This window comes from Protopterus annectens, chromosome 7.part0 (assembly GCF_019279795.1).
Source record: "Protopterus annectens isolate FY-2018-M chromosome 7.part0, PAN1.0, whole genome shotgun sequence".
NCBI classification, from domain to species: Eukaryota; Metazoa; Chordata; order Ceratodontiformes; family Protopteridae; genus Protopterus; species Protopterus annectens.
Window position 1 is genome coordinate 1,959,067,571 of NC_056739.1, and position 24,327 is coordinate 1,959,091,897.

General features: G+C 43.1%; 2 protein-coding genes across 4 annotated transcripts in view; one reads left to right on the forward strand and one right to left on the reverse strand.

The window, feature by feature from the left end:
- CHD2 (chromodomain helicase DNA binding protein 2) overlaps positions 1-24,327 on the reverse strand; it is a 3,702,317-nt gene that overhangs the window by 3,414,822 nt on the left and 263,168 nt on the right. The window lies entirely within an intron of this gene.
- Positions 324-8,963, forward strand: LOC122805769 (AP-5 complex subunit sigma-1-like). Its single transcript, XM_044076037.1, has 2 exons — positions 324-926; positions 8,838-8,963. The coding sequence occupies exons 1-2, from the start codon at positions 348-350 to the stop codon at positions 8,961-8,963; spliced, it is 705 nt and encodes a 234-aa protein (XP_043931972.1). The 5' UTR covers positions 324-347.

A 24,327-nucleotide genomic window follows, 5' to 3' on the forward strand; every position in this document is an offset into this window, starting at 1 on the left:
CTCCATAAAGGGGGAGCGACAGCAGATCCTGGGAATTAATGCCCCATTAGCCTGAGTCCGACATGTAAAGCTATGTAGCGCATCATCATGGACCTGCTCAACAAGGATATAGGTAATCTCCAAACTCTAGACCCCATGCAGTTGGGCTTTGTTAACAGGAGCTCCTGCCTGCTTAACTTGGTTGACTTCTTCAAGATAGTCACCAAGGCTGTGGATGAGGCCAAGGTGGTGCACGCCTTTTATATGACGTCAGATCGCTAAAAGTACTCATGACGTGTGATGGAGGACACAAGATATATTTCTTATTGTGCAGCTACTTACTACTGAAGTTTATTGAAATAATCACCATGGTTCATGCTTTCTTGATAAACACATTGAGTTGCAGCACCGGTGGTACTGAGAGTCTCTGCAGAGTGCTATATTCCCAGACATTTGGCTCAGAGAGGTCAGAGTCCAGGAACAAAGATCCAGAAGAAGAAAGGTGTTATAGAAAAGAACAGATCTTTGCTGTGGCAAGGCAAGTGAAGTCAGCATGCACTTTGTCCAGGCAAGCTATGGGAAAGTCTCTGTCTGCTTTTGCCTTCCCTCCTTCTGATGAGGTGGTTGCATTACAGGAAGCAGACTTCGGTGTATTTCGGCTTCCTCCTGGTGACCCTTTTTCTGAAAGCAAGACTGTACTGTGGTTTGGAATACAGTCTGTCGGATTTGCATTGGTATGTGATCCTTATGAAAACCTCATGTTGGCAGAGAACAGCCTGAAGATGGTAGTGAAGTATTTGCTGGAGTATCTTCGACTGCTAAGCCAAGGCAGTGACATGTTGAAAGCAGATAAAATAGAAATCATCCTGAATAAATTTCTTCCATGTGGCCAACTATTGTTTATCAACCACAGGTTTGTTTACAATAGAGAGGGAAAGTACAGTTTTGTACCTACCATAAATGTACATGTCCGATAGACATGCAACTGCAGTCATAACATGGGGGTTGTCCTGCCTCAGGCAGCCCTCGGTCAGCCGGATTCCAAAGTCTGGGTCCGACGTCGGCTGATGTTGCATTTCTCTCCGACGTCAGAGCAGCTGGAGTACATAAGCATCAGCCGATGCCATTTTCTTCAGTGTTTCTTGCCCCAGATGCCAGGTGCCCTCCAAGGAAGGCTGTAATCAAATTGGAAGACAAACAGGATTCCAAACAAATAAATGAGCAATAAAACAAATACACCATAACAGATATCCCCAGCTAAGAGTAACAGGGATAGGAGTGGACCCTAGGCATAGAGGGGTATGGAGGGAGGGAAAATCCGACTGCAGTTGCATGTCTATCGGACATCTACATTTATGGTAGGTACAAAACTGTACTATGTCCTTCAAGAATGCAACTGCAGTCATAACATGTGGGTAGAATACCATAGCTTAGCTGGGGGAGGAGGTATGCTCTAGGAAAGCGATGGTGTGGCAATCAAACCCTGCAGGACTGCCGAAGCAAAGCCTGCTCTGGATCTGGAATATAGAGGGAGATTGTAGTGTTTGGAGAATGTATGCACGGAGCTCCATGTAGCAGCTTCTAGAATGTCCTTGGTAGGCACCCCTCTTAGGAATGCTGTAGAGGTGGCTGTAGCTCTGGTGGAATGTGGTCTGACATTGGCTGGAACAGTCTTTCCATGAAAGGAATAACAGAATCTGATGCAATGTCCAATCCATTTAGAAATAATCCGTTTTGAAATTGCTGTTCCATGGACTGCAGGGGCGTAAGCTACAAAAAGTTGTTCCGACTTCCTACTGGCCTTGGTTCTGTCCAGGTAGTATCCAAGTTGTCTGTGAATGTCCAAGGTATGCAAAAGTCTTTCCCCCTTATTCTCAGGATTGGGGAAGAAAGCAGGCAGATGAATGGCTTGATTTAAAGAAACCCTAGATACCACCTTTGGCATAAAAGTAGGGCTGGTCCTTAATGAAACCCTGTCTCTGTGAAAAATAATAAAGGGTGGTATTGCCATTAGGGACTGTAGCTCCGAAACCCTTCTTGCTGAGGCAATTGCCAAAAGGAAAGCTGTCTTCCATGAGAGAAATTGCAAGTCAACTGAAGCTGCTGGCTCAAAAGGAGGTAGAGTCAGTTTTTCTAAGACAAAATTGAGGTCCCAGGCTGGCACTGGGGCCTTTCTTGGAGGCTTAATGTTCTTGATTCCCCTGAGGAATTGTCTTAGTAAGGGGTGAGAGAAAACAGGAGGATCAGTGTTGTATCTAGCTGAAATAGCAGATGCATGCATCTTTATGGAAGAACATGAGAGGCCGTTCTTTAACAAATCTGCCAAATATTCCAAGATGAGTGGGATGTTCAACAATGATGCATCATGTCCCTTGCTGGTATTCCAATTGCTGAATCTTTTCCACTTTGCCAAGTAAACCTTTCTGGTGGATGGTCTTCGAGCCTCTGTTAGTATCCGCTGAACTTCCTTGGAGAGAGATAAGCTGAAGTTATTTATGGGATCTCCCAGGCTGTTAGCTGCAGTGTCTGAAGATTTGGATGCAGTGTTTCGAAATTGTGTTGAGTCAAAAGTAGAGGCCACTGGGGGAGGGCCCACCTCCTGGTGTGACATATGCTCCGTAGTAGTGGGTACCAGTGTTGTCTTGGCCAATCCGGAGCTATTATGATTCCCTTGGGCTTCTCTGCTTTGATCTTTAGTAATACTGAGGTCATCAGTGGCAGAGGTGGGAATGCATAGATTGTTAGGGAGTTCCAGTTGAATGAGAGGGCATCTATTTTCCAAGCTTTTGGATGGTATGTCCTTGTGCAAAACTTTGGAAGAAGATGGTTGAGGTGAGAGGCAAATAGGTCCACTTCTGGCTTGCCCCATGTCGAAGTGAGTTGTCTGAAGGCCTTCGGATGTAACCTCCACTCGTGTGGATCTGTGAAATTCCTGCTTAGGCTGTCTGCCAACACATTATCCTTTCCTGGAACAAACTGGGATTGTAACTGGATGTTTAGGCTCAGTGATTTCTCCCAAAGCTGCATTGTCAGTCTGCAAAGGGGGTAAGAGTGGGTGCCCCCCTGCTTATTTATGTACCACATCACAGTGGTGTTGTCTGTCCGTATCATTAAATGGCCTTGCTGGAGTTGGTGTTGAAAAGCCTCGATGGCATGCATTACTGCCAGCATTTCCTTTTGGTTTATATGCAGATGCGTTTCCTTTGGAGACCATTGTCCTTGTATACACCTGCCTTCCATGTGCGCCCCCCATCCAAGGTCTGAGGCGTCTGTAGTCATGGTCTGTGTTATCTGTGGTTTTTTGAATGACATACCTGTGTTTTCCTGGCTCACCGAGGCCCACCATAGGAATTCCTTTTGTAGGCATGGAAAGAGTGGTAGGATTGTCTCCAAGTTGTTGCTGTGTTGAGACCAAATGCTTTTTAGGTACCATTGAAGCTTTCTCATGTGCAGTTTTGCTAATGGAACCAGGAGAATGCAGGATGCCATGTAACCCAGGGCCTGTAGGAATCTCCTTGCAGTCATCTGGGTGAGTTTTGCTAAACCTTTGAAGTAATGAGTTAACTTCTCTTGCTTGTCTTCTGTCAGGTAAGCCATCTGAGAGAGGCTGTGTCTAGTTTGGCTCTTAAGAAGATTATTTGCTGGGATGGCTGCAGTCTTGACTTTTGGAAGTTGACTGTGTATCCCAGAGCTTGAAGTAATCTTACGACATAATCCAGGTTTTTTGTCAACATCAATTTGTCGTCCGCTTGTATGAGGCAGTCGTCCAGGTACGGGTAAATTTGTATACCCTGGAGCCTGCAATGAGCAATTACTGAAGCCAGGCATTTTGTAAATACTCTGGGCGCAGTAGATAAGCCAAATGGCAATGCTGAGAATTGATAATGCTCTGGCCCTGCAAGAAATCTGAGGTATCTTCTGCAGCTGTGTCTGATAGGGACATGCAGGTATGCCTCCTTGAGGTCCAGAGTAATCAGCCACGACTCCTTGGCCAGCATGGGAAGGAGTTGCTGTAGAGTCAGCAGACACTATGAGAAAGGTGTTTAATGCGGACAAGTCCAGTATTGGTCTCCATTGAGATTCTTTTCTTGGAACAAGGAACAGTCTTGAGTAAAACCCCTGGTCTTGTTCTTGTTGTGGAACTCTTTCTATTGCTTTCATTCGAGTCAGCAGAGTGATTTGCTTGATAGCCTCTGCCCTCTGATTTTGTGGTAGGTTTGGCATGCCTTGTTTTCTTGGTAAGGTATGAAAATGAAACCTGTACCCTCGGTTTATAATGTCCAAAATCCATTTGTCCTTTGTCAGTCTGTGCCAGTTTTCTGCAAACAGAGAATTTCCTGCCCAAGGGAGCTTCTAGTTGTTCCCTGGTAGGCAGTACTAGAGGAAAGTCATTGAGTTTGTGGTTGTTGGGCAGGTGAAACCCCTGCGTCACTTCTTTGGTTTCCTGGCTGCCACTGTCGTCCCCTGTAAGGGCCTCTGTATTGGCCTCTACCTCGGCCACGTCTGTTCTTACCCCTTTGAAACTTTTCTGGATTAGGAAAGTACCAGTTTTTTGAAGGCCAATTCCTACTGAATCTGGGGGGTTGAACCTGGAGGAAATCTTTCACAGTCTGAACTGATTTTGCTTTTTCTTCGATGGTCTTTAACACATCCTTAGCATTTGCACCAAAAAGCTTGTTCTTTTCCAAAGGTGCATCCAGAAGTTTTGCTTTTACATGATCTGGTAAAGGTTGATCTTTTAACCAAGCATGTCTACGAATCACTGCCCCTCTGTCATAGCTGCCCTACATGAAGCTTCTAGTGCATCATATCCACACTGCAGAAAGTGATTGCTTACTTGCTAAGTGTTATGTACAGCTTCCTGCAAAGTCTTCCTGTCTAAAGGATCTGGAGAAGCTAATGTTTTTTGTAAATCTTCTAAGAGATAATCCTGATATTGTAACATATGAAAAAGGCAATTTAAAGCTCTCATAGATAAGGTAGTGGATGTGTAAACCTTTTTGCCCCATCTCTCTAATGACCTCACTTCCCAGTTGGAGGGCAAAGGATTTTTTGAGGTGGAGGCTGAAACTCCTTTAGGCCCCTGTGAAATAGTTTCCAAATCAGCAGTACGGGCCCTGAATAAATGGGAATGAGTTTCTGGGTCCCTGTAATACCTGTCTGGCTTGGCTGGAGCAGGAGGAAGAGAATCGGGGGTAGCACTAGAGTCAGAATACAAATCATCCAGAACAAGTACAGGAGGAATAGCTAAGGGCCTGTGCTGAGGCTTCTTAAGGAAGGTCCTAAGGCGTTTCCTAGAATCAGAAAATTCCTGACCTTGCCACTTGAAATGTTCCCTCATGGTGTGCAGAACTTCCCCAAAAGAAATATCCTCAGGAGGGGAGGCCGAAGGGATGGAATCTTCTGCATCAGAGTCCTCATAGGTCTGGAAGAGCTCTTCCTGGCTATCAGAGTGGACAGAGCCCTCAGAGTCTTCATCTGAAGGAGTAGGATCAGTAGGTTCAACCCGGGGCCTTTTATCAGGAGGAGGCTGGGATGCTCTCTCAGGATGGGCCTGTGAACCTCTAATCATGTTAATTAAATCAGCAGCCATGGACATAATTTGTGTCTCCGGAGTCGGCTGAGGTAAGGATTTAGAAGTAATATGCTTTGTTTTGCTGGCTGCCTTAGCCCTACTGTAGGCCTTAATAGACATGGCCATAGGAGGCCTGGCAGCTCCACGTGCAGGAGTGACCTTGTCTACAGCAATGGTCTTGGGCATTTCCTCGGTTTCGGTATCCGGAGGAAAATCTATAACCGGCGGAGTAATGTCTGGAATCGGAGTCGTCGGTAATGCAGTGTCTTCGGTTCGGAGCGGTGGAGAGACCATCTCAGAGGGAACCGGAGCACTCGCGCCAGGTTTTGGCGTGGAGTCGGTGGTAGACACGGGCCGAGGATGTCGGTCCCGGTATTTTCACTTTTTGGGAGTTTGCGATGTCGGAAGATCCGACGGCATGGTGTAAGCAAATTTATCACCGAAAAAATCTTCAGCGAACTCCGCCCGGCCCCTGAGAGTGCGCTTGTTGAAGCGAGCACAGGCCGAGACGTCGTGGTCTGGGCCCAGGCAAGGGAGGCAGTAAGAGTGGAAATCCTTATGAGGTATTGGTTTACCACAAAAAAGACAATTGTTAATTTTCAGTAATTTCTGACATAGGCTGAGGCAAGAAATGGTCCCCAACGGGGTACTTAGCTTTTTTGATGACTTCGGTATCGTAGAATACAGGAGCTGACCGACCGGCACTTGCGAACTGCTTCTGCTTCGGGCACCGCGCAGCAAGAAAGACTGAAGAAAATGGAGTCGGCTGATGCTTATGTACTCCAGCCGCTCTGACGGAAAGAAATGCGACATCAGCTGACGTCGGACCCAGACTTTGGAATCCGGCCGACCGAGGGCTGCCTGAGGCAGGACAACCCCCATGTTATGACTGCAGTTGCATTCTTTAAGGACATCTTAATATCTGCATTTCAAAATGAGCAATGGAGAGCAGACTTCAAGCATCTCTTTGATCTTCACCTTTATCAGCAATCAGCTTATGATCAGAAGTCTTGTCTATAACAATGACATAAACTTACTTCTGCAGAAAATTGGTGATGTCTGGTTGATCTTTAATACAAATAATGCACTTTTGTTTTCATTACTACATTAAGCTGATTTGATACATAGAAATCAAAGCAGTTGCGTATGAAACTACCTGCTTGCATATTTTGCAAATTATATCATTGAGCATCCTGAAAGCTGTTGTAACTTGAAGCATGTTATAGACTGCTGAAGTAATACATGTCATGTCTGTATAACTACTACAAGCCTAGATGGCATGATGTTGCAAATTATGATAATTATACTGTTGAGAGCTAGGGTTTGGAAATTCTCAGAATATCTGAGGTCCATAAGAGGTGGAATAATTTAGGACATTTTTGGGCTGTTCTTCCTGAGTGAAGGAAATAGTGGTGGGGATGAGATGGCTAGCATCTAACCTCTGTTGGAGAACCAAGGTTGTCATGCTTGGGCAAATGGTGATACTGGTTACAAGGGGTGGAAGAACACAATGCATTATGAGCTGTGGGGGAACAAGTTACTTTGAGGTACTCTTCTGGAATGTCACCTACCTTGACCTGAACATGTGCCACAACAACGCAAACTAAATGTGGGATGAAAGAACACTTTCTCATGTTCTCATCTTGAAGATGTTGTATAGTACACATATTTGAAGTTGGTGAGGAAAATAGGTATGCACTGATTAGGAACCGAGGCACTTTGTGTTATTCCTGACTAAGCAGCAGCTAAAAGCAAAGGTGTTCCAAAATATAAGGTATTAATAAAGAAAAATTGCTTTGCGTAGGTAGTTTTTTTCTTGTTATGTTTTATGTTTCATCAGACTGCTTATTCTTGCCATTTGCACAGTAGATTTGTCCTTTTTGTATTATATAGTTTGTCACTAATCGTCTGGAATTGACCATACTCTCATTTTTAATATAATTTGCTTTGATTCAAATGCATTGAATCTAATATGCACGTGTGTACATTTTATGTTTAATTTTGCTTTTATCAAGTTCCAAGGAGATTCTCTCTACTGGCAACTCAAAGTTTGATACTATTTAACCAAGTACATCCACACTTCGTATCCTAAACTGTGATGTATGCACCCCACTTTTTCTATTTCTTAACTGTCTCGAATCTATACTTTTAAATGTACTTTCCACCTATATTCACCCCTTCAATGGAAAATCGTATTTACAAATGTCAGTTTTATATATTTTAGTGATGCTTTAGTGACGCAAAACTGTAAATCAAATTATTCTCTACCGTCTTACCCCTTTTGCACAAATTTTAGCAAATACTCTAAACCTCATATCAAACTATTGTTTTTATCTGCATTCAACCAACATACTGTACTCTGAGTCAAAATATCCTGTACCTTGCGAATATTACTGATGTAATATAACTAACTCTGTAACTGTCTGCATGAATACTGTCTTATATCATGCTAATGTTAAGTAATGTTTTGTATAAATGGAAATGTTAACCAATATAATGTAATGTAATGTTTGTGGAGCTTTTCTCCCCGGGCCTCTGCTGAAAACGGATCTGTGTCCAGTCGGACTTTCCCAGTAAACAAATGTAAAATAAAAATAAAATAAATAAAACATAGCCTATTTCGATCTGGCCAAGGCCTTTCATACCATTCCTCACTCAGGAATTATTGATAAACTCGCCAAACTGGGCATCAACCCCTATATCACTAGGTAGACTGCAAACTGGCTCACAGACAGATCACACAGAGTGAAAGCAGCAGATTCCAAATCTGACTGCTGACCAATCACAAGTGGAGTCCCACAGGGATCGGTCCTAGGTCCTCTCCTGTTTGGCATCTACTTCTCAAAGATCCAGGCCAACACAGAGGGACTCTGACCAAGTTCGCAGACGACTGCAAACTGGGAGCCAGTCAACTCCCCAACTGATGCAGACATCCTACAGAAAGGCCTCGCTGACAGTCGAATGGTGTCGGAGCCATGGCCTTAAGCTTAACACCAAAAAATGCGTTATTATTCCTTTTGGTGAAAACTCAGTTTCCACTAATTACCACATCGATGGGAGTCCACTGAACACTGAAGGTGTGATAAGAGATCTGGGCACCCAGGTTGAGTGCAACCACTCCTTCGACCACCACATTGCCACTGTGGTCAGAAAGTCCTTCTATGTAGCACATCTCATAACCAAGGGTTTTGCATCAAGGAAGAAGGAGGTCATCATCTCTCTACTCATCTCTCATTAGACCAGTCATCAAATATAACACCCCATTTGGCATGTACCTCAACAGACACCTACAAAAACAGGAGAGGCCACAGAAGTACCTCATGAAGAAAAGATCCTAGGCCTGAAACTGTCCTACATGGACAGACTCAAGAAACTTTCAGCTATTCTCCGTCTCTTATCGTCTACTTAGGAGGTGATCTCTGCTTGACATACAAAGCCATGTCTGACCCAGCTCTGCTGGAAATGCTACACCTAAAGAAATCCCAATCCCTCTACACCACACGCTCCAGAGATCTCATCCTCATTACCACAATCAGCAGAACATGCTGGAAGAACAGATTCATCACCCAGAGACTGCCCATACTCTGGAACAAGCTTCCTATTCATGTCAAACAGAGAACCTCGCTGGTCCTCTTCATGAGAAACCTTGCTGAGTGGATGGGTAACAGAAAGCTCACCCTTTGGATCACTCCAGTGGATCTACTGGATAGAGGCACTGGGAGCTAATGTTGGGCAGCATGATGACAGGCACTATTATGGTCTAGGCTCCAGGCATGTTAGCCTAACACACACCTATGAACCTACGAGTTATAACATGCAGAAATTTATGTTATGTGCATCTGTGATTCTGCATGTTGATTTTAGGGGAAATACATCTACACATGATCGAAATTTCATATGACTGAAATTCATTTGACTGAGACCAGAACATCAAAAGTTCAAAACACTGAAAATGCATTTGACTGAAACTCATAACACTGACACAATAAAGTAAAATGTATATGCCCTTTTCCCCATTGTATTGCGATCCTGTAGTTAGTATATATAGTTAGGGGGTGTGTGGGGGCACAGCCCCCCACATTGGGGGGTGTGGTGGGCTTAGCCCCTCCAACATACAGATGAATATTTATAACTGCAATGATTACCTCTTTGCAGAAGGCAAACTATACCTAAACTATGTGGGGGGGCTATGCCCCCCACACCCCCCTAACTATATTTACTAACTCCAGGATTGCACTACAGTGGGGGGGGGGGGCGCATATACCTTTTACTTTAATGTGTCAGTGTTATGAGTTTGTCAAATGAGTTTTCAGTGTTTTGAACTTTTGATGATTTGGTCACAGTCAAATGAATTTCAGTCAGTTTGGCTTTTGCCACCCATTTTAAATTAATTTTGCTATGCCCTTTTTCGAGGTTAGTATACTGTGCTCTGTCTAACAGTGACACAGAAGTGATACCCGGGGTAAACCTACGATCTCCCATCCACTCAAGATTCCTCTTGAAGAGAGTCAATGAGGGACTCTGCCTAACCTGGACTGGGATTTTATTCCAGAGTGAAGGGAGCCTCTGGGTTATGAATCTGTCCCTCCAGCATGTCCTATTTATTTCAGTGCTGAGGTTCAAGTCTCTCGAGCGCGTAGCTCGATGGGATTTGGATTTTGAGGCGCACCATGTCCATTAATTCCAGATTGGACATGGCTTTATACGTCAGGCACAGAGCGCCTCTGAGCAGGCGGTATGCCACTGAGCAGAGCTGGAGTTTCTTTAACCAGGCAGCATATGGCATCTGTTTGAGCCCTTTGATCCTCTTGGTGAGGTACTTTTGGGGTCTTTCCAGTTGCTGCAGGTGTCTGGTAAGGTACATCCCAAAAGGGGCATTGTACTCCATTATGGGCCTGATGAGGGATGAGTAAACAGGCACGATAACCTCCCCTGATCTAGATGTGAATCCCTTCATGATTAGGTGGGCTATATAAAATGTTTTTCTAACCACTTTGGCCACGTGGTTGTCAAATGAGAGAGTGCTATCAACTTGGGCCCCCAGGTCCCCAATTACTTCTGTACTTAATGGATTACCACCTATGTGGTAATTTGTGGGCAAACTGTTTTTGCCAAAGGGGATGACTATACACTTTTTGGCGTTTAGCTTGAAGCCTTGACTCTGGCACCAGTTGTCTGCTTCTATGAGTCCCTTTTGGAGGATGCTTGTGTCGGCTGGAGTGTCGATTATGGCGCCCAGTTTGCAGTCATCTGCAAACTTTGTCAGCCACAGTCCTTCCATGTTGGCCTGTACCTCCAAGAAATATATACCGAACAAGAGAGACGTCCCAGGACTGAGCCTTGTGGGACGCCACTTGTAACTGGTTTGGAGTCTGACATGGCTCCAGCAATTCTAACCATGTGGGTTCTGTCCTTGAGCCAGTTTGCAACCCATCTAGTGACCTACGGATTTATATTTAAGCTGGTGAGCTTTCTATAATGCCCAAGTGGGGTATTGCATCTAAGACTTTTTGTGGGAGTGGTAACAAGTTGTTCCATAACATTTGAATTTATAAATTCTGGGAACCTTTGGGCTAGGGTGTTGGAGCTAGAGTAATGCTCCCAGTCTATGTTTGGGTAGTTGAAGTCGCCCAATATAATGGTGTTTGGAGAGACCTTCATATTTTCCAGTGTTCTCAGGAAGGCCGAGTGGGGTTCCTGGGTTTGGGAGGGTGGTCTGTACCAGGCTATAATCCGGAAGGCAGTTTTACCCACTGTTAGTTGCACATGGATAGTCTCTGATGCTTCATGCTGTGCCACCAACCTGGCGGTGTGGGTATCTGACTACTATTGATACTCCTCCTCCTTTTGTGGTTCGGTCCAAGTTTTGGGGCCGAAAAGCATGGTAAGAGGTATAACCTGGTAGTGCTGGGATGCTCTCGGGAGTTTTGAACCAGGTTTCTGTTACTGCACAGATATCTATGTTCTCCATGCTAAGGAGAGTTTTGAGTGCGTGCATCTTGAGGTTTAGACTTCTGGCGTTGAGTAGCATTACTCAGTTTCTTATACCTTGTGATACCTAAGGAGGTGGGTTTGTCTTTTGAGCCTTGCCTAAAAAAGGCACTATGGAGGTAGCAAGAGCCTTTGCCAATATCCGAAACCCCAGGGGTGACAGGTGCAAGCAGTCCCTAGCGAAGCAGTGTGGCTTGTCGAGCATGTCATCCCAGGCTGACAGGCACTGGATCCCCTTTGAATGACACCAATACTTAAGCCAATTGTTGAAATTGGTCATCTTGTCTTCATATTGTGGCATCATTCTTGGTGAGGGTAAGATGCTACACAAGGTCAGGGTCATATCGGCCTGGGCTACATGCTCAGAGAGCTCCTCTATGTCTCTTTTCATGTAGTCCAGGGAGGTACGTCTCAGGTCATTCACACCAGCATGGACAATGACTGAGTCATATTTGTACTTGCCTTGGTGTGACCTGAGTGCTTGTGTTATGTGGTGGATCCTAGCGCCTGACAGGCAGCTCACTGTAACCTTCTCTTTGTTCAGCCAGGTGAGCGGGACGTCAGTGTGCCTGACGATAGTCACCTATTACAAGTGTTATCAGGTGTGTTGTTTAGCCTTAAGGGCTGTGACTGTTCGGCACACTGGCTTTGTGATGTGTTGCACATGTTTTGTTTTGGGGTAGCGGTTGCTAGGGTGTCTGCTTTGGAGGTCTCTGCTGCTTAGGCAGATTTTTATTTAGAGCCCCCGAGTATGTTTGTGTGTGTTTGGTTTGCTGTCGTGGTAGGTCTATGTGAGACTGGAATTGTAGTGAGTGTGGTTTCCTTCTCCTCCTGACTGGTTTCGCCAGTACTGAATTGAGAGAGCTTAGCCTCCAGTATGGCTATATGGTTGCATCTCTCACATGTGTTGGAATTTGTTGGGAGGAGGAGAGGGTTGTCTGTGTACATGAGGCAGTTTCAACATTGCCTCAAGATTCCCAGATTCACCAGCTGGACCGGAGAGGAGATTGACAACTGACCTTTGGACATGCTAGAATAGTATTGGGAATTCCTTTATAATTGAATAAAAAAAAAAAAAAAAAGGGGGGGGGCTAATGGGGAACAAGGTACTCAAGGGGAGTTTGAGAGGGTGTAGTGCTTTTAATTTTTAGTGCTGACTTGTATAATTGATTTAGTGAGCAAGTAACTTAAATGCAATGTGTTACAGGTAACTTAAATGCAAAAACGACAAACAGTAACTTTCAAGTGAAACAAGGAAATAAGTACAGTAAGCAATGCAGATATAACTAGGGATCCACAGAAGCGCCGAAAAGCCACGGTTTAGGTGGAATTAGCGTTTCAGGGAAATAAGCAAACAAACAAGCATAGCTAGATTCAGCAGGCCTGGATATAGTCTATGCTACAGCAAACAAGGTGTACCAATTTCAGTAAGAGGCAGCTCAAATATGCAGGCACAGTAAGTCTTTAACCAGAAATTCCCAGCTCAGAAGGGCAGAGTCCAGCCTCTCCTCCCACAAGAGTGCAGACCACGAACCCTTCTAATGTAAAATAATTGGTCTGAAGCCCAAGTGCTTAAACTAAAAGGCTTAGAATGAGGTACACCAAGCAGTAATAAATACAATTGAGTACTTTTAAGAGGACGCAAAAGCAAAATACAGTAGAACAAATACAGTAAAAGCAGATATATATACATACACACATAGGTATATAGATTATATGTTAGACAAGCTTTCTCTATTAAACCTGTCTACCACCACAGTCTCTTGGTTCTCCAGTTCTCAGTAACCATTTCTAGTCTGTCAATTGGTGATCTGATATCTCTCTTGAACTCCCTATACAGATGGGAGTTCCCCCAAGGGTCAGTTCTTGGATCACTGCTATTTAATATTTTACCAATCGGTTATCTTCATCTACTCCATTTTCTTCACTAGTCCAGTATCCGGATGACTCAACTGTTATACCCATTGCTGATACCCTCACTATACTCCATATTAAAAACACAGGATGCCTTTTTGTCTATTGAAAACTGGCTCAACCTAAACCTTCTAATCTTAAATCCAAAGAAAACCAAACCATTACTTTTCATACCAAAAACTATGTCCCATCTGAAATCATCTTTCACCATCTCTTCCCACAATAAAACACCCACACACCAAACTGCTAGTAGTGATTATTGATGACCAACTTAATTTTAACCTGCATCTTCTAAGTAATATTAAGAAAACTAATCAAAAACTTGGTCTCCTTTATAGAAATAAAAACTTTCTCTAGTTCAGCTAAAACAGCTCTGTCATATGCCTACGTATTAACAGCCCTTCTGTTGTTGGTCTTTCGGCTTTTCCCAGTTAGGGGTCGCCACAGCGGAACTCCGGTCCGCTAATGATTAGCAGTAGATTTTCACGAACGCCAAGGTGCCAGCTCGACGTTTAACGAAGGCACGCCCATTTACGCACGTCTTTCGAATGCCACCCAACCGCGGGGAGGACTTGCAGACTCCACACAGAAGGCCCTCCCCGCACTTCAGCCGAGAATCAAACGGGAGAACCTCTTGGTGTGAGGCAACAACGCTACCGCTGCACCACCGCGGCACACATTAACAGCCCTTCTCTAGGGCTCTCAAATTCTCACCAACTTACAGGCTACTCTCATTTCTAAACTTGAGTCCACTTACAACAAGGTAGCTAAATCAGCTGAACTACCATACCCTACTCATCACTGCTTAGCACTGAGAAAACTGAACTGGCCTGAATTCCCCCATAACCTTGTACTCTCTCAGTTTCTAATAATTCACTCTATAGTATACCAGCCCTCTTTCTGCCCCAGCATCACATGTATCATCTCCCCATACACCCCTACTAGAACGCACCGGAGCTCTGAACCACATCTCCTCACTATTCATAAACCCAAGATAAACATAGGAAGTAAATGCACACACAGCCAGGAAATGGAACAGCTTGTTGTAAGTTCACCAAGGCAGATTCAGTAAATCCAGGTAGGCACCAAACGAATTCAAATAATTCCTTTATTCAGAACCACAGAATAATAACACACAAGCGCTTTTGCTCAGAGGAATTCTGAGCTTTATCAAGTGACACCATGCTGTTGAATCAGGTGTCTTATATACCTTGAAAATCCTAGGTTAATTAGAAAGCACTACCAATTAACATTTTAAAGAGACTGTGCACTATTCCACACGCTTAAAAATTCCTTTAAAACAAAATATATAACAAAATATAATAGATTGCTTAAAAATAATGCATTAATGCATCTGTCACTACTAAAAATGCTAATAGCTTAAAAATAAACAAAACATTGTGCACTGTTACCATAGTGTTTAACTTTGTAATAAAATTTGCTTTGTGCAAAAAGTTGCACTTCTTTTGAAAATTGGGATGAGATGGAGTGACTTGACGTACCACCTATTGTTCGTGTAAGTATAATATAAGGCTAATGCCTAGTATGGGTATGACAATATTTTCCTTTTATTGGTTTTGTTGACAACCCTGCTGGAAAAAGAACACTATATCTTAACCAAGTTAAACTATGCTGTACAATAGGTCTTTCCTTAACATAGACTTTGTATAGTGTAACATTAAGTGAAAATCATGCCCATGTGTATGAGTACTTGCCATAAGTAATTGTGTGGGGAATGTCAAACTAGTGTCTTGCCCTTCTTAGTTTCAATAGCGGCTTGATACTGATCAAGCCGTTAAGCCCAGGGGGTCTCCCAGCATCTAACTTTATTTGCCAGAGGAGTTCTCGATATTCTAAAGTTGATTCCCAATCAACCCCCTGGCATCAGGCTTAACTTGCTCCAGTACCATAAATTTCAGTTTTATGTTTGGACAGGTCAGGGAGTGCTTATAAAAAGCGATGGTTTCCTTCTTTTTGTTTATATCATAAAAAATGCTCGTATATCCGCTTGCGGAATTCCCTTTCCGTTTTGCCTACGTAGAAACTGCTGCATGTGGTGCAGAGGCCTAAATAGACCACCCCCTTGCTACCACATGTGAAATGGCCTGTGGGGTAGATTTTAAACCTTCTGGATGGAATGGTGATACTTTTTTCTTCCAAGATGGCATGGCATTGGCTACATGCCCCACATTTAAATGTTCCCTTTCTTGCTGGGTTAGTTTTCCTTGTAATGTTCTGCTTTTTCTCAAACATTTCCTTGAGATTGGTACCCCTTCTCCTTACAAATGAAGGTTGGTCAGGCAATAGCCCCTTAAACTCTTCAAAGAGGGCAAGTACAGGCCAGTACTTTTACAGATTCCTCCATTTCCCTTGAGTGCAAAGAGTAGGTGTAGATAAAACTGTTCTTAAATTCATTGTTGATAACGGGAACAGAGCTGGCTGGTATGCCCGTTCCCTTACCCAGAAGGGGTGGATAGACAGTTCCTCTTTTGGAATTTACCTCCTCGACCAGGCTTTTGAAGAGGTCCAGAGGATAGCCCCTTTCTAAGAACAGACTTTCCAAAAACCTGACCTCTGCCATGTAGTCGTCATGTCCACTGCAAATCCTGCTTGCCCTGATGAGTTGTCCTTGACAATGCCTTTTTCTGGAAAAGGATGTGCACTCTCAAAGTGCAGAACAGAGTTGGAAAAAGTAGGTTTTCGATACAGCTTAGATTGAAAACTGTTCTCCAAGTAATTTTTGTATATGGTGACATCCAAATAGTGCAATTGGTCTGGATCGGTGGAGTGAGTGAACTGCAGAAAATTGGTACTTGCATTGATGTGAGCAAAAAACCTCAAAAGCTCATCCTCAGACCCTTGCCACAAGATGCAGATGTCATCAAGGTAACGTCTGTAGAGTAGTAGATGTTGCTCCCAAGGGGGGATCAATACAAACTTGTGCTCCCATACGTGAAGCACCACGTTGGCGTAAAAGGTGGCACAGGATGCCCCCATTGCTACTCCTTTACTTTGCTTGAAGATTTCTCCATTGAAAAAGATGAAGTTGTTACGTAATACGATTTCCATGAATTCAATGACCAAGTTGCTTAGTCTGTTGTTCAAATCGGTTTCATTGGTGAGAAACTCACCAAACCAGTCCAGACCCTCATCATGTGGAATGCTAGAAAAGAGATCCTTGATGTCAATGGTCACCAGCAACAGGTCAGGAGAAAACTTGGTAGTAGGAAAATCACACAAAGTGCCAGGAGTCCTTGCATACATGCGCAAGCAGGGGGGTGAATCTCTTAGTCAAACAATCAATAAATTTACTGATGGGCTCCGTGATTCCTCCTGCCCCTGCCACTATTGGCCTGAATGCTGGTGGGTTAGTTCCCTTATGAATTTTAGGGATGCCAAACGAAACCGGTATTCTTGGTTTTTCTACATGTAAATAATTGTAGAGCTTCTCATTGATGGAATTTTGCAGCAATAAATCGTACAAATGGTAGTTGATTTGCACTAGAGCAATATTGACTTCATTTCGTGAGACTGTTGAATATTGCCCATCATTTTGAAGTATGTTGTGAATGTAAGCCTCATAGTCTGCAGCAAACATCAACACTACCCCTCCGCCTTTGTCCGGCTTCATTATCCTTACATTTTCGTCCTTTAATTGTTTAATAAAGTTGAACCCTTCTTTAGAGAAGTTGCCAGCTAATGAAGTCTTTCTGTCCATAGATATTTTCCTAAAATCCTTTTTCACCAAATTCTCAAAAAAAGATATGAGTGGGTGTAGTGGGGGGTTAACTACACTTCTGCGGCTTGGACCTGTCTCCATAAATGAATCTGCCTTGGTGAACTTACAACAAGCTATTCCATTTCCTGGCTGTGTGTGCATTTACTTCAAGATAAACATAGATAAAAACCTTTATTCCAGTAACTGGAATAAACTACCACTAGATATAGGACTCGGATCGAATTCTAAATTCAGTAAGGCAGTAAAAACTTAAAGAAAAATAAGCTGTGTCTGTGCTATCTCCCTCCTGACTGACCCATCTCTCATGTATCCTATTCACTTTTCTTGCTACTACTTCAGTGCAACTACCTCTTTCCTTTTTTGTTTCTTTTAACACCTCTAGCCACCTTTTTTAGTCTCTCTGCTTCTAATCTACACTTTTAAACTTCTTCGCTTTCCATACTTGACCATATATCTTCCTCTTTTCATAGCCAGTCTACTTTATTTTTGGCATATAACTTTAAATTGCTAACAGACTTTTCATAGGTTCATAGAATAGTACTAGGCTAACTGACCTTGCAAGCCATTTTAAGCCTAGCTAATTATCCCTTGTGAGACTCAAACCTTGCACCTTGTGTGTTTGTAAGGCAAACACCTTAACCATTAGGCCACCCTCCGAACCCCTTCTGTATTATTCCTCTTACTCTCCTCTTTACAAATAGAATCAACAAAAAGAATCAACAATTCAGGAAGTAGTCAATGTTAAACTTGTTATCCTTTGTGTCTAGGGGATATATTTTATATTATTATAAAACTCAACTTACTTTGTATGCATTCACTGTGGAGCTTTTCTCCCTGGGTCTCCACTGAAAAAGGGCTCTGTCAACAAATATCAAATAAAGATACACAAGACCTCTGAGCTTGGGAATATTCCATTTCTAACATTTTGTCTCACCTTGAAGTATAACATTATATATATATATATATATATATATATATATATATATATATATATATATATATATATATATATACACACACACACACACACACACACATCTATATATATATTTTCATATATACACACACATATATACATATACACACATAGCTCTGGGTGCAAGGGGGCTTGCATATTTTTTTTACATTTTGCATGTGCTGAAGATGTCTCTCAGTACATCTGTAGTAGGACATTGAAATCCATGCTTTTGATGTACTGAGGTCTCCATTAGGGACATCAACATTTGTGTTTGTTGACCAAAGAAAGTATAATTATATATAGGAGCACGATAGAATCCTGAAAGCACAAAATCCTGCAACCAAAATCTCAAAAAGTTCAAAATACTGAAAAACACGGGATACTAACACTTACTATATTCCAGCACAAGTACATATAGAAACAAAACACAAACCATATTACTATTCTGCAAGTATATGCAGGGGGCCAAGCCCCCCTGAACCCCACATGTGGGGGGAGGCTGTGCCCCCCACCCCCTGCTACTTAAATGCATCAATTCCAAGAGTGCACTTAGCGTAGTGAAGTGCCGTCTCAGAGTTGATATATTTTAGTATATATATATATATATATATATATATATATATATATATATACACACACACACACACACACACACACACACACACACACACACGATGGGATCCCATCAGTCCGATGACCTTTATCTGCAAGGCGATGGAACGTATAGGTTCATAGGCAAGTACTAGTCTATCTGCCCGAGGGCATTTATAAGCCTAGCCAGAATGCGGTGGCTTTTGCCACAGTCTTAGATTAGTTCCCTGTACCTCGGTCCAGCAGAGCCATTAGTTCCCTATGCCTCTGCCCAGCAGAGCCACTGCAGTGATCCCCGGGGTAAATTTTCTGTTTCCCATCCACTCGTCAAGGTTTATCTTGAAAAGTGTTAGTGAGAGGCTCTGCCTAATGTGGATTGGAATCCTGTTCCAAAGCATGGGGAGTCTCTGTGACAGGAATCTATCCCTCCAGCACGTCCTATTTATCGTTGTGGTGAGGTTTAGATCCCTAGAGCGTGTGACTCTTGGGGATTTTTTTTTTTTTAGGTAGCACATGTCCATCAAGTCTGGGTTGGACATGGCCTTGTATGTAAGGCAGAGATCACCTCTGAGTAAGCAGTCTGCAACTGAGTACAGCTGGAGTTTCTTCAGGTCGGGCTGCATAGGGCATATGTTTGAGGCCAGTAATCCTCTTGGCGAGGTACTTCTGTGGTCTTTCCAGCTGTTGCAGGTGTCTTCTAAGGTACATCCCAAATGGGACGTTGTACTCTATGATGAGTCTGATGAGTGATGAGTAAAGGGGCACAATAACCTATTTTTTTCTAGATGCGAACCCTTGTGTGATTAGGTGGGCCACACAGGATTTTCTAACCACCTTGGCAATATGATTATCAAAGGAGAGATTACTATTTACTAGGGTCCCCAGATCCCTTATTACATTTTCTATATTTAGGGGACTACTACGTATGTGGTAGTTCACAATTACTTTTCCAAAGGGGATGACTACGCACTTTTTGGCATTTAGCTTGAGGCCATGATTTTGGCACCATTTATCCGTCTCAGTGAGACTCTTCTGGAGGATGTCTGGAGAGTCAGTTATGGCCCCCCAGTTAGCAGTAGTCTGTTAACTTGGTCAGCCATAGTCCTCCTGTGATTACCTGTACCTCTGAGAAATACATACTGAACAGGAGGGGTCCCAGGACTGAGCCCTCAGGGACGCCACTTGTAAATGGTTTAAAGTTGGACCTAGAGCCTGCAACTCTCGCCGTGCGCGTTCTATCAGTGAGCCAATTGGCAAACCATCTCGTGAGATAGGATGGTATGTTCAGGCTGGTGAGCTTGTCTAGAATACCAGAATGGGGAATGGTGTCAAAAGCCTTTGCAAGGTCTAGGTAGGCTACGTGGACCTCCTTTCCCTCATCTTAAGCCTTGGTAACTGTCTCAAAGAAGTCCACCAGGTTTAGGAGGCACAAGTGCCCTTGAAGCCAAACTGGGTAGGGTCCAATGTTTGAAGGTTCCCAATGTCTCTGTTAATGAATTACATGATGATGCACTCCACAGCCTTGCAGACCAGGCTTATAGGGCGATAGTTCCCGGGGTTGTGGCTCCACCTTTGTGGAGCGGGATAAGTTTCTGTGCACCACTCTATGGGTACATAGCTTGTAGAGAGGCTGAGTTTGAACAGTGTGTTTAGGTGAGGGGTTAGTTCATTTTGGAGCTCGTGTAAGACAACCTGGAATACCGTTTGGTCCCATTGAAGCTGTATTTTTGGCTTTGGATAGGGCTGTTTTAACCTGTGTGTCAGTGACTGCCGGGACACTACAGCAAGGCCCTATAACTAACAAGTGATTGGCTCCAGCCAGAAACTAAGGAACCTCCAGGAATTCTGATCTATTTTGATAAGAAGGTAGGTATCAGATCAAGCACATCCAGTCCTCCTTCCTCAAAAGGAGACAATATGGACTGCACTGTGACCACCTATAACTTGGTCTTTTTGACAAACTAGTTTAGGTCCAAGACTGGTCTGAAGTCTTTTGTACCAAGAATGTGAAATAGACACTATAACCTATCCAGTCTGGTGGTACCTTCTGGATGACCATTTGCAAGCAGCTTTTGTATCTCTTCAGCTGCAAAGGCTCAGATGAAGCAGAACATCTGGAAGAAATTATGGAACTTCTACAAACGGAATGACATTACCTCTGAATACGCATCAATACCCAAACAAAGGTGATGGCCTTCCAAGCTTTTGGGTGGACTGCTAGACTACCAAATGCCCCCAGAGGTAAGCAGTCAAGAACACCCTTAAGGATCACTGAAAGGGCTTGCCAGAAGAGCCCCACAGAAGCCCCGATTCTGTGGACAGCCTCTGCTCCACTGGAGGCACCCATTGACTCCCCTCCTGCCCTCAGGAAGAGCCTTCCAGGAGAGGGTCCTGGGAATTAAACATCCTGAAGAGTCACTTGCCCCCTTTTCGTTTCCTACTGAAGGATCACTGGGAAGGTAGAAAAGCAAACTCAGCACAGTTTACCCCATCTTATCAACATACCAACATATCCTTAATCTTGGGTCCAAAGAGGCAATGATGGGCACTTTTGAAAGCAGTCCATGAAGTTGCACAGCAACATCTGGGCAATGTGCCTCAATGCAATACCGGAACTTGACGCTGTGGATGCTCAATTAGCCACATCAGAAAGGAGACTCCTAGAAACACTGGTGATAAAGGTATCCAGAGACTGCTGTCAAAGGCTGTTTGACACTAACACAAGATCTCACTGAAGCCTTGTCAAGTGCAGTAAGTAGTTGAGTGCCCTCAAAGCAAAGGTGGATGACATACAGGATTGCTTCCCTTATCAATCCAGTGTCACAAGATGCCCTCTTCAGAAAATACACGATGGCCAACTATCACCACAAGGACATTTGACAGCTGGACCCTTGCTCCCATGAGGTCGGTCTCCGGGAGGGGGAAAAGCAGCTTTCCCAAACAGAGCAACTACAGTCTAAAATGATCCAGACTGAGGCAATAAACACAACTAAGAAGTACATCCTGTGAAAGCAGTTTTGAGTCCACAGGAGATGGGTGCACTTCTTAAAGCCCTTCTCCATCCTTATCCACCCTCCCTCCAACACCCACATCCTGTAAAAACTTTGAAAAACCCAAGACAGGAGAAAAAGGGTGGGAAGGATACAAGTAAAAAAAGATCTAGGCTACCTAAAACTACCTCACACTAGCTTAAAAAACACTACCTAAAGTAGAGAAGAAAACTCCTGTGGCAGCTTAATGGTTAATTACTCTGACTACAGTGTACAGGGTCTTGTGTTCAAGACCTGCAAAAGCAGTTTATTATACTAACCTCGAAAAAGGGCATAACAAAATTAATTTAAAATGGGTGGCGAAAGCCAAACACACTTTGGCTAGGCTTATAAATGCCCTAGGGCAGATAGCATTTGGCTATTTATGGAATAAGGGAAAGGAAATCTCACTAATAGGTACTTTATAGAACAAAGGAGAAAAAAAAAAAAAAAAAAGAGTTGATGACAGACTACCCACATACCTCAAGAAGCAAAGGCAGGCAGAAATAGTATGCTTGCCAAGTAGTACAGCAGCACAGATGGAGGATGGAAAATTAAACCTATGTTTAAGCACCACTCAGCAGCACTAGTGTGTTTCTCAACTGCAACAAGCAAAGAAGGGCAAATGGTAATTTACGACCAACCGATTCACTTGCTCTACCAAAGAAGCCAGAGATTACTTCAATACACTCACTCTGGAGTGCAAGATGATGCCCGCATCCCCAAATGAAGAGGCTACATTTTAAACACAGCTGTGAACTACAGCAGGTTTACACTAGTACTACTAAAACAATTCACATCTCCAATTAAAAAAAAAAAAATCATTGCAGGCTAAAATTCTTATGCTCTTGCTCTCCTCAAATTACAACTATACAGATTGTATAATGCTGTAAAATATGGGGGGGGGGGGGCGACTGAGCAGAAGAGATCTGGATGGTCGCATAATGCTGTACCAAGGCTAAAGGGAAAACAATGCAGCTTTTAAAAAGGGGCACAAGACATACTTTTAACTTCACATACCCAAGTAGTTCCCTTTTGTACAAGATGGAGAGAAAAACAAAAAACAGCCTTTAAAAGTGAAAAAAAATCATGCTGCCAACAAAAGAAACCTGAGTATTGCAACAGTATTTTACACGATAAAAATCTGAATGAATATCAGAAAAAAAAGCTAACACTCACTAGGTATACAAGCAAGCAAGCTGCCTTACTGAGAGAGAGAGGGAGAACAAGTGAGAGAACTCATTTAGGAGGGGGAGGAGTTTGTCAAAATCTTTGCCAAGTGATGTCATACCACCACCTCCTTGCCTCTGTTACCAACCCTGCTGTTGCTAAGCAAGCTTACAGCCAATCATACTCCACGCACACAAAGCATGCCCTTTGAACTCTCCCTAGTAACTTCCTGCAGTTTAAGTAGTGTGTAGTAGGTCTGCAGCACGTAGCAAGAGCCATTTTGTGATTATCTGTAGCCATTAGACATTTTAAAATGATCAACGTAAGTGGATAGATTTAATCTTCAAAATTACACACACAATGCATGCAAGCCACAAGAAAATGTCTCTACTTTATTCAAGATATTCCAGACAAAAACACTTCCTCCATATAAAGATTTTTATTCATTTATTCTTTCATAAAATGGCTGCCTTTAATATTGTACCCAGGCAAATGAAACACCACAGACTATACAAAGAGACTAACCCCAGCCACCCAGTTTGTATTTTCAAGATCAGGAAATACAAACTTGCAAATCAGATGTACTTTAGAAATTCACCACAGAAAACATTTAATATGACCTTATCAGATACAGAATGCTGTGTTATTCAACATGCCATAGTTGAACTCTGTATAGGATTACAAATAAAACTGCACTTAAAACAAACAGCAGCACCAAAATAAAATGATCCAAAGCAGCAGAACTGTACAAGGGAAATGACTGAATATTAAACTTCTATTTACTTTGAAATCTTGACAAGCAGTAATTGACAGAAGGTACCAAACTAGACAAAAGGCAGACCACCACAACTACAAGATGGAGACCACCCTTGTATAATAGGCCAGAACAGCTTTTTACTAAATCACTAGCAAGCTAGACAAGCCCCCATAACACAAACTAATGTTAAGAGATTAGGGAAAAACTTGGAAATTCAACAACTTTCGCTTTCTCAAAGGCACACAATATGTCTGAAGGCCCGAAGGACACACCCTAACAAAACACATTACCTCAAGGTTCAGCACTTTAAGCAGGTAGTCCAGTTAAAACACTTCATATTGAACAATCCACTACTAATTCACGAGTCCTGGCAGTTTCAGACCATGTCGACAGACCACAAAATGTTGCCATTTGACAGCATGTCTGCACTATCCTTCATTCGAATCTCCACAATGTAGAGAGCAGATGCTCTCATAATGCAGTAATGCACTGCACTAATCTCCCCACATAATACCCAAACCTGTTTAAAATCTCAGATAACCCCATTATAACTGACTGATAGAAAACTGTCCTGGAAAACTATATAAAACTTGCACCAAGCACCTCAGAACTGGTCAGCAAATT

Coding starts and splice junctions, on each gene's coding strand:
- LOC122805769 (XM_044076037.1), top strand. CDS start 348: ATGGTTCATGCTTTCTTGATAAACACATTGAGTTGCAGCACCGGTGGT. Junction 927..8,837: donor GAGAGGGAAAGTACAGTTTT/GTACCTACCATA, acceptor GTACCTCAACAG/ACACCTACAAAAACAGGAGA.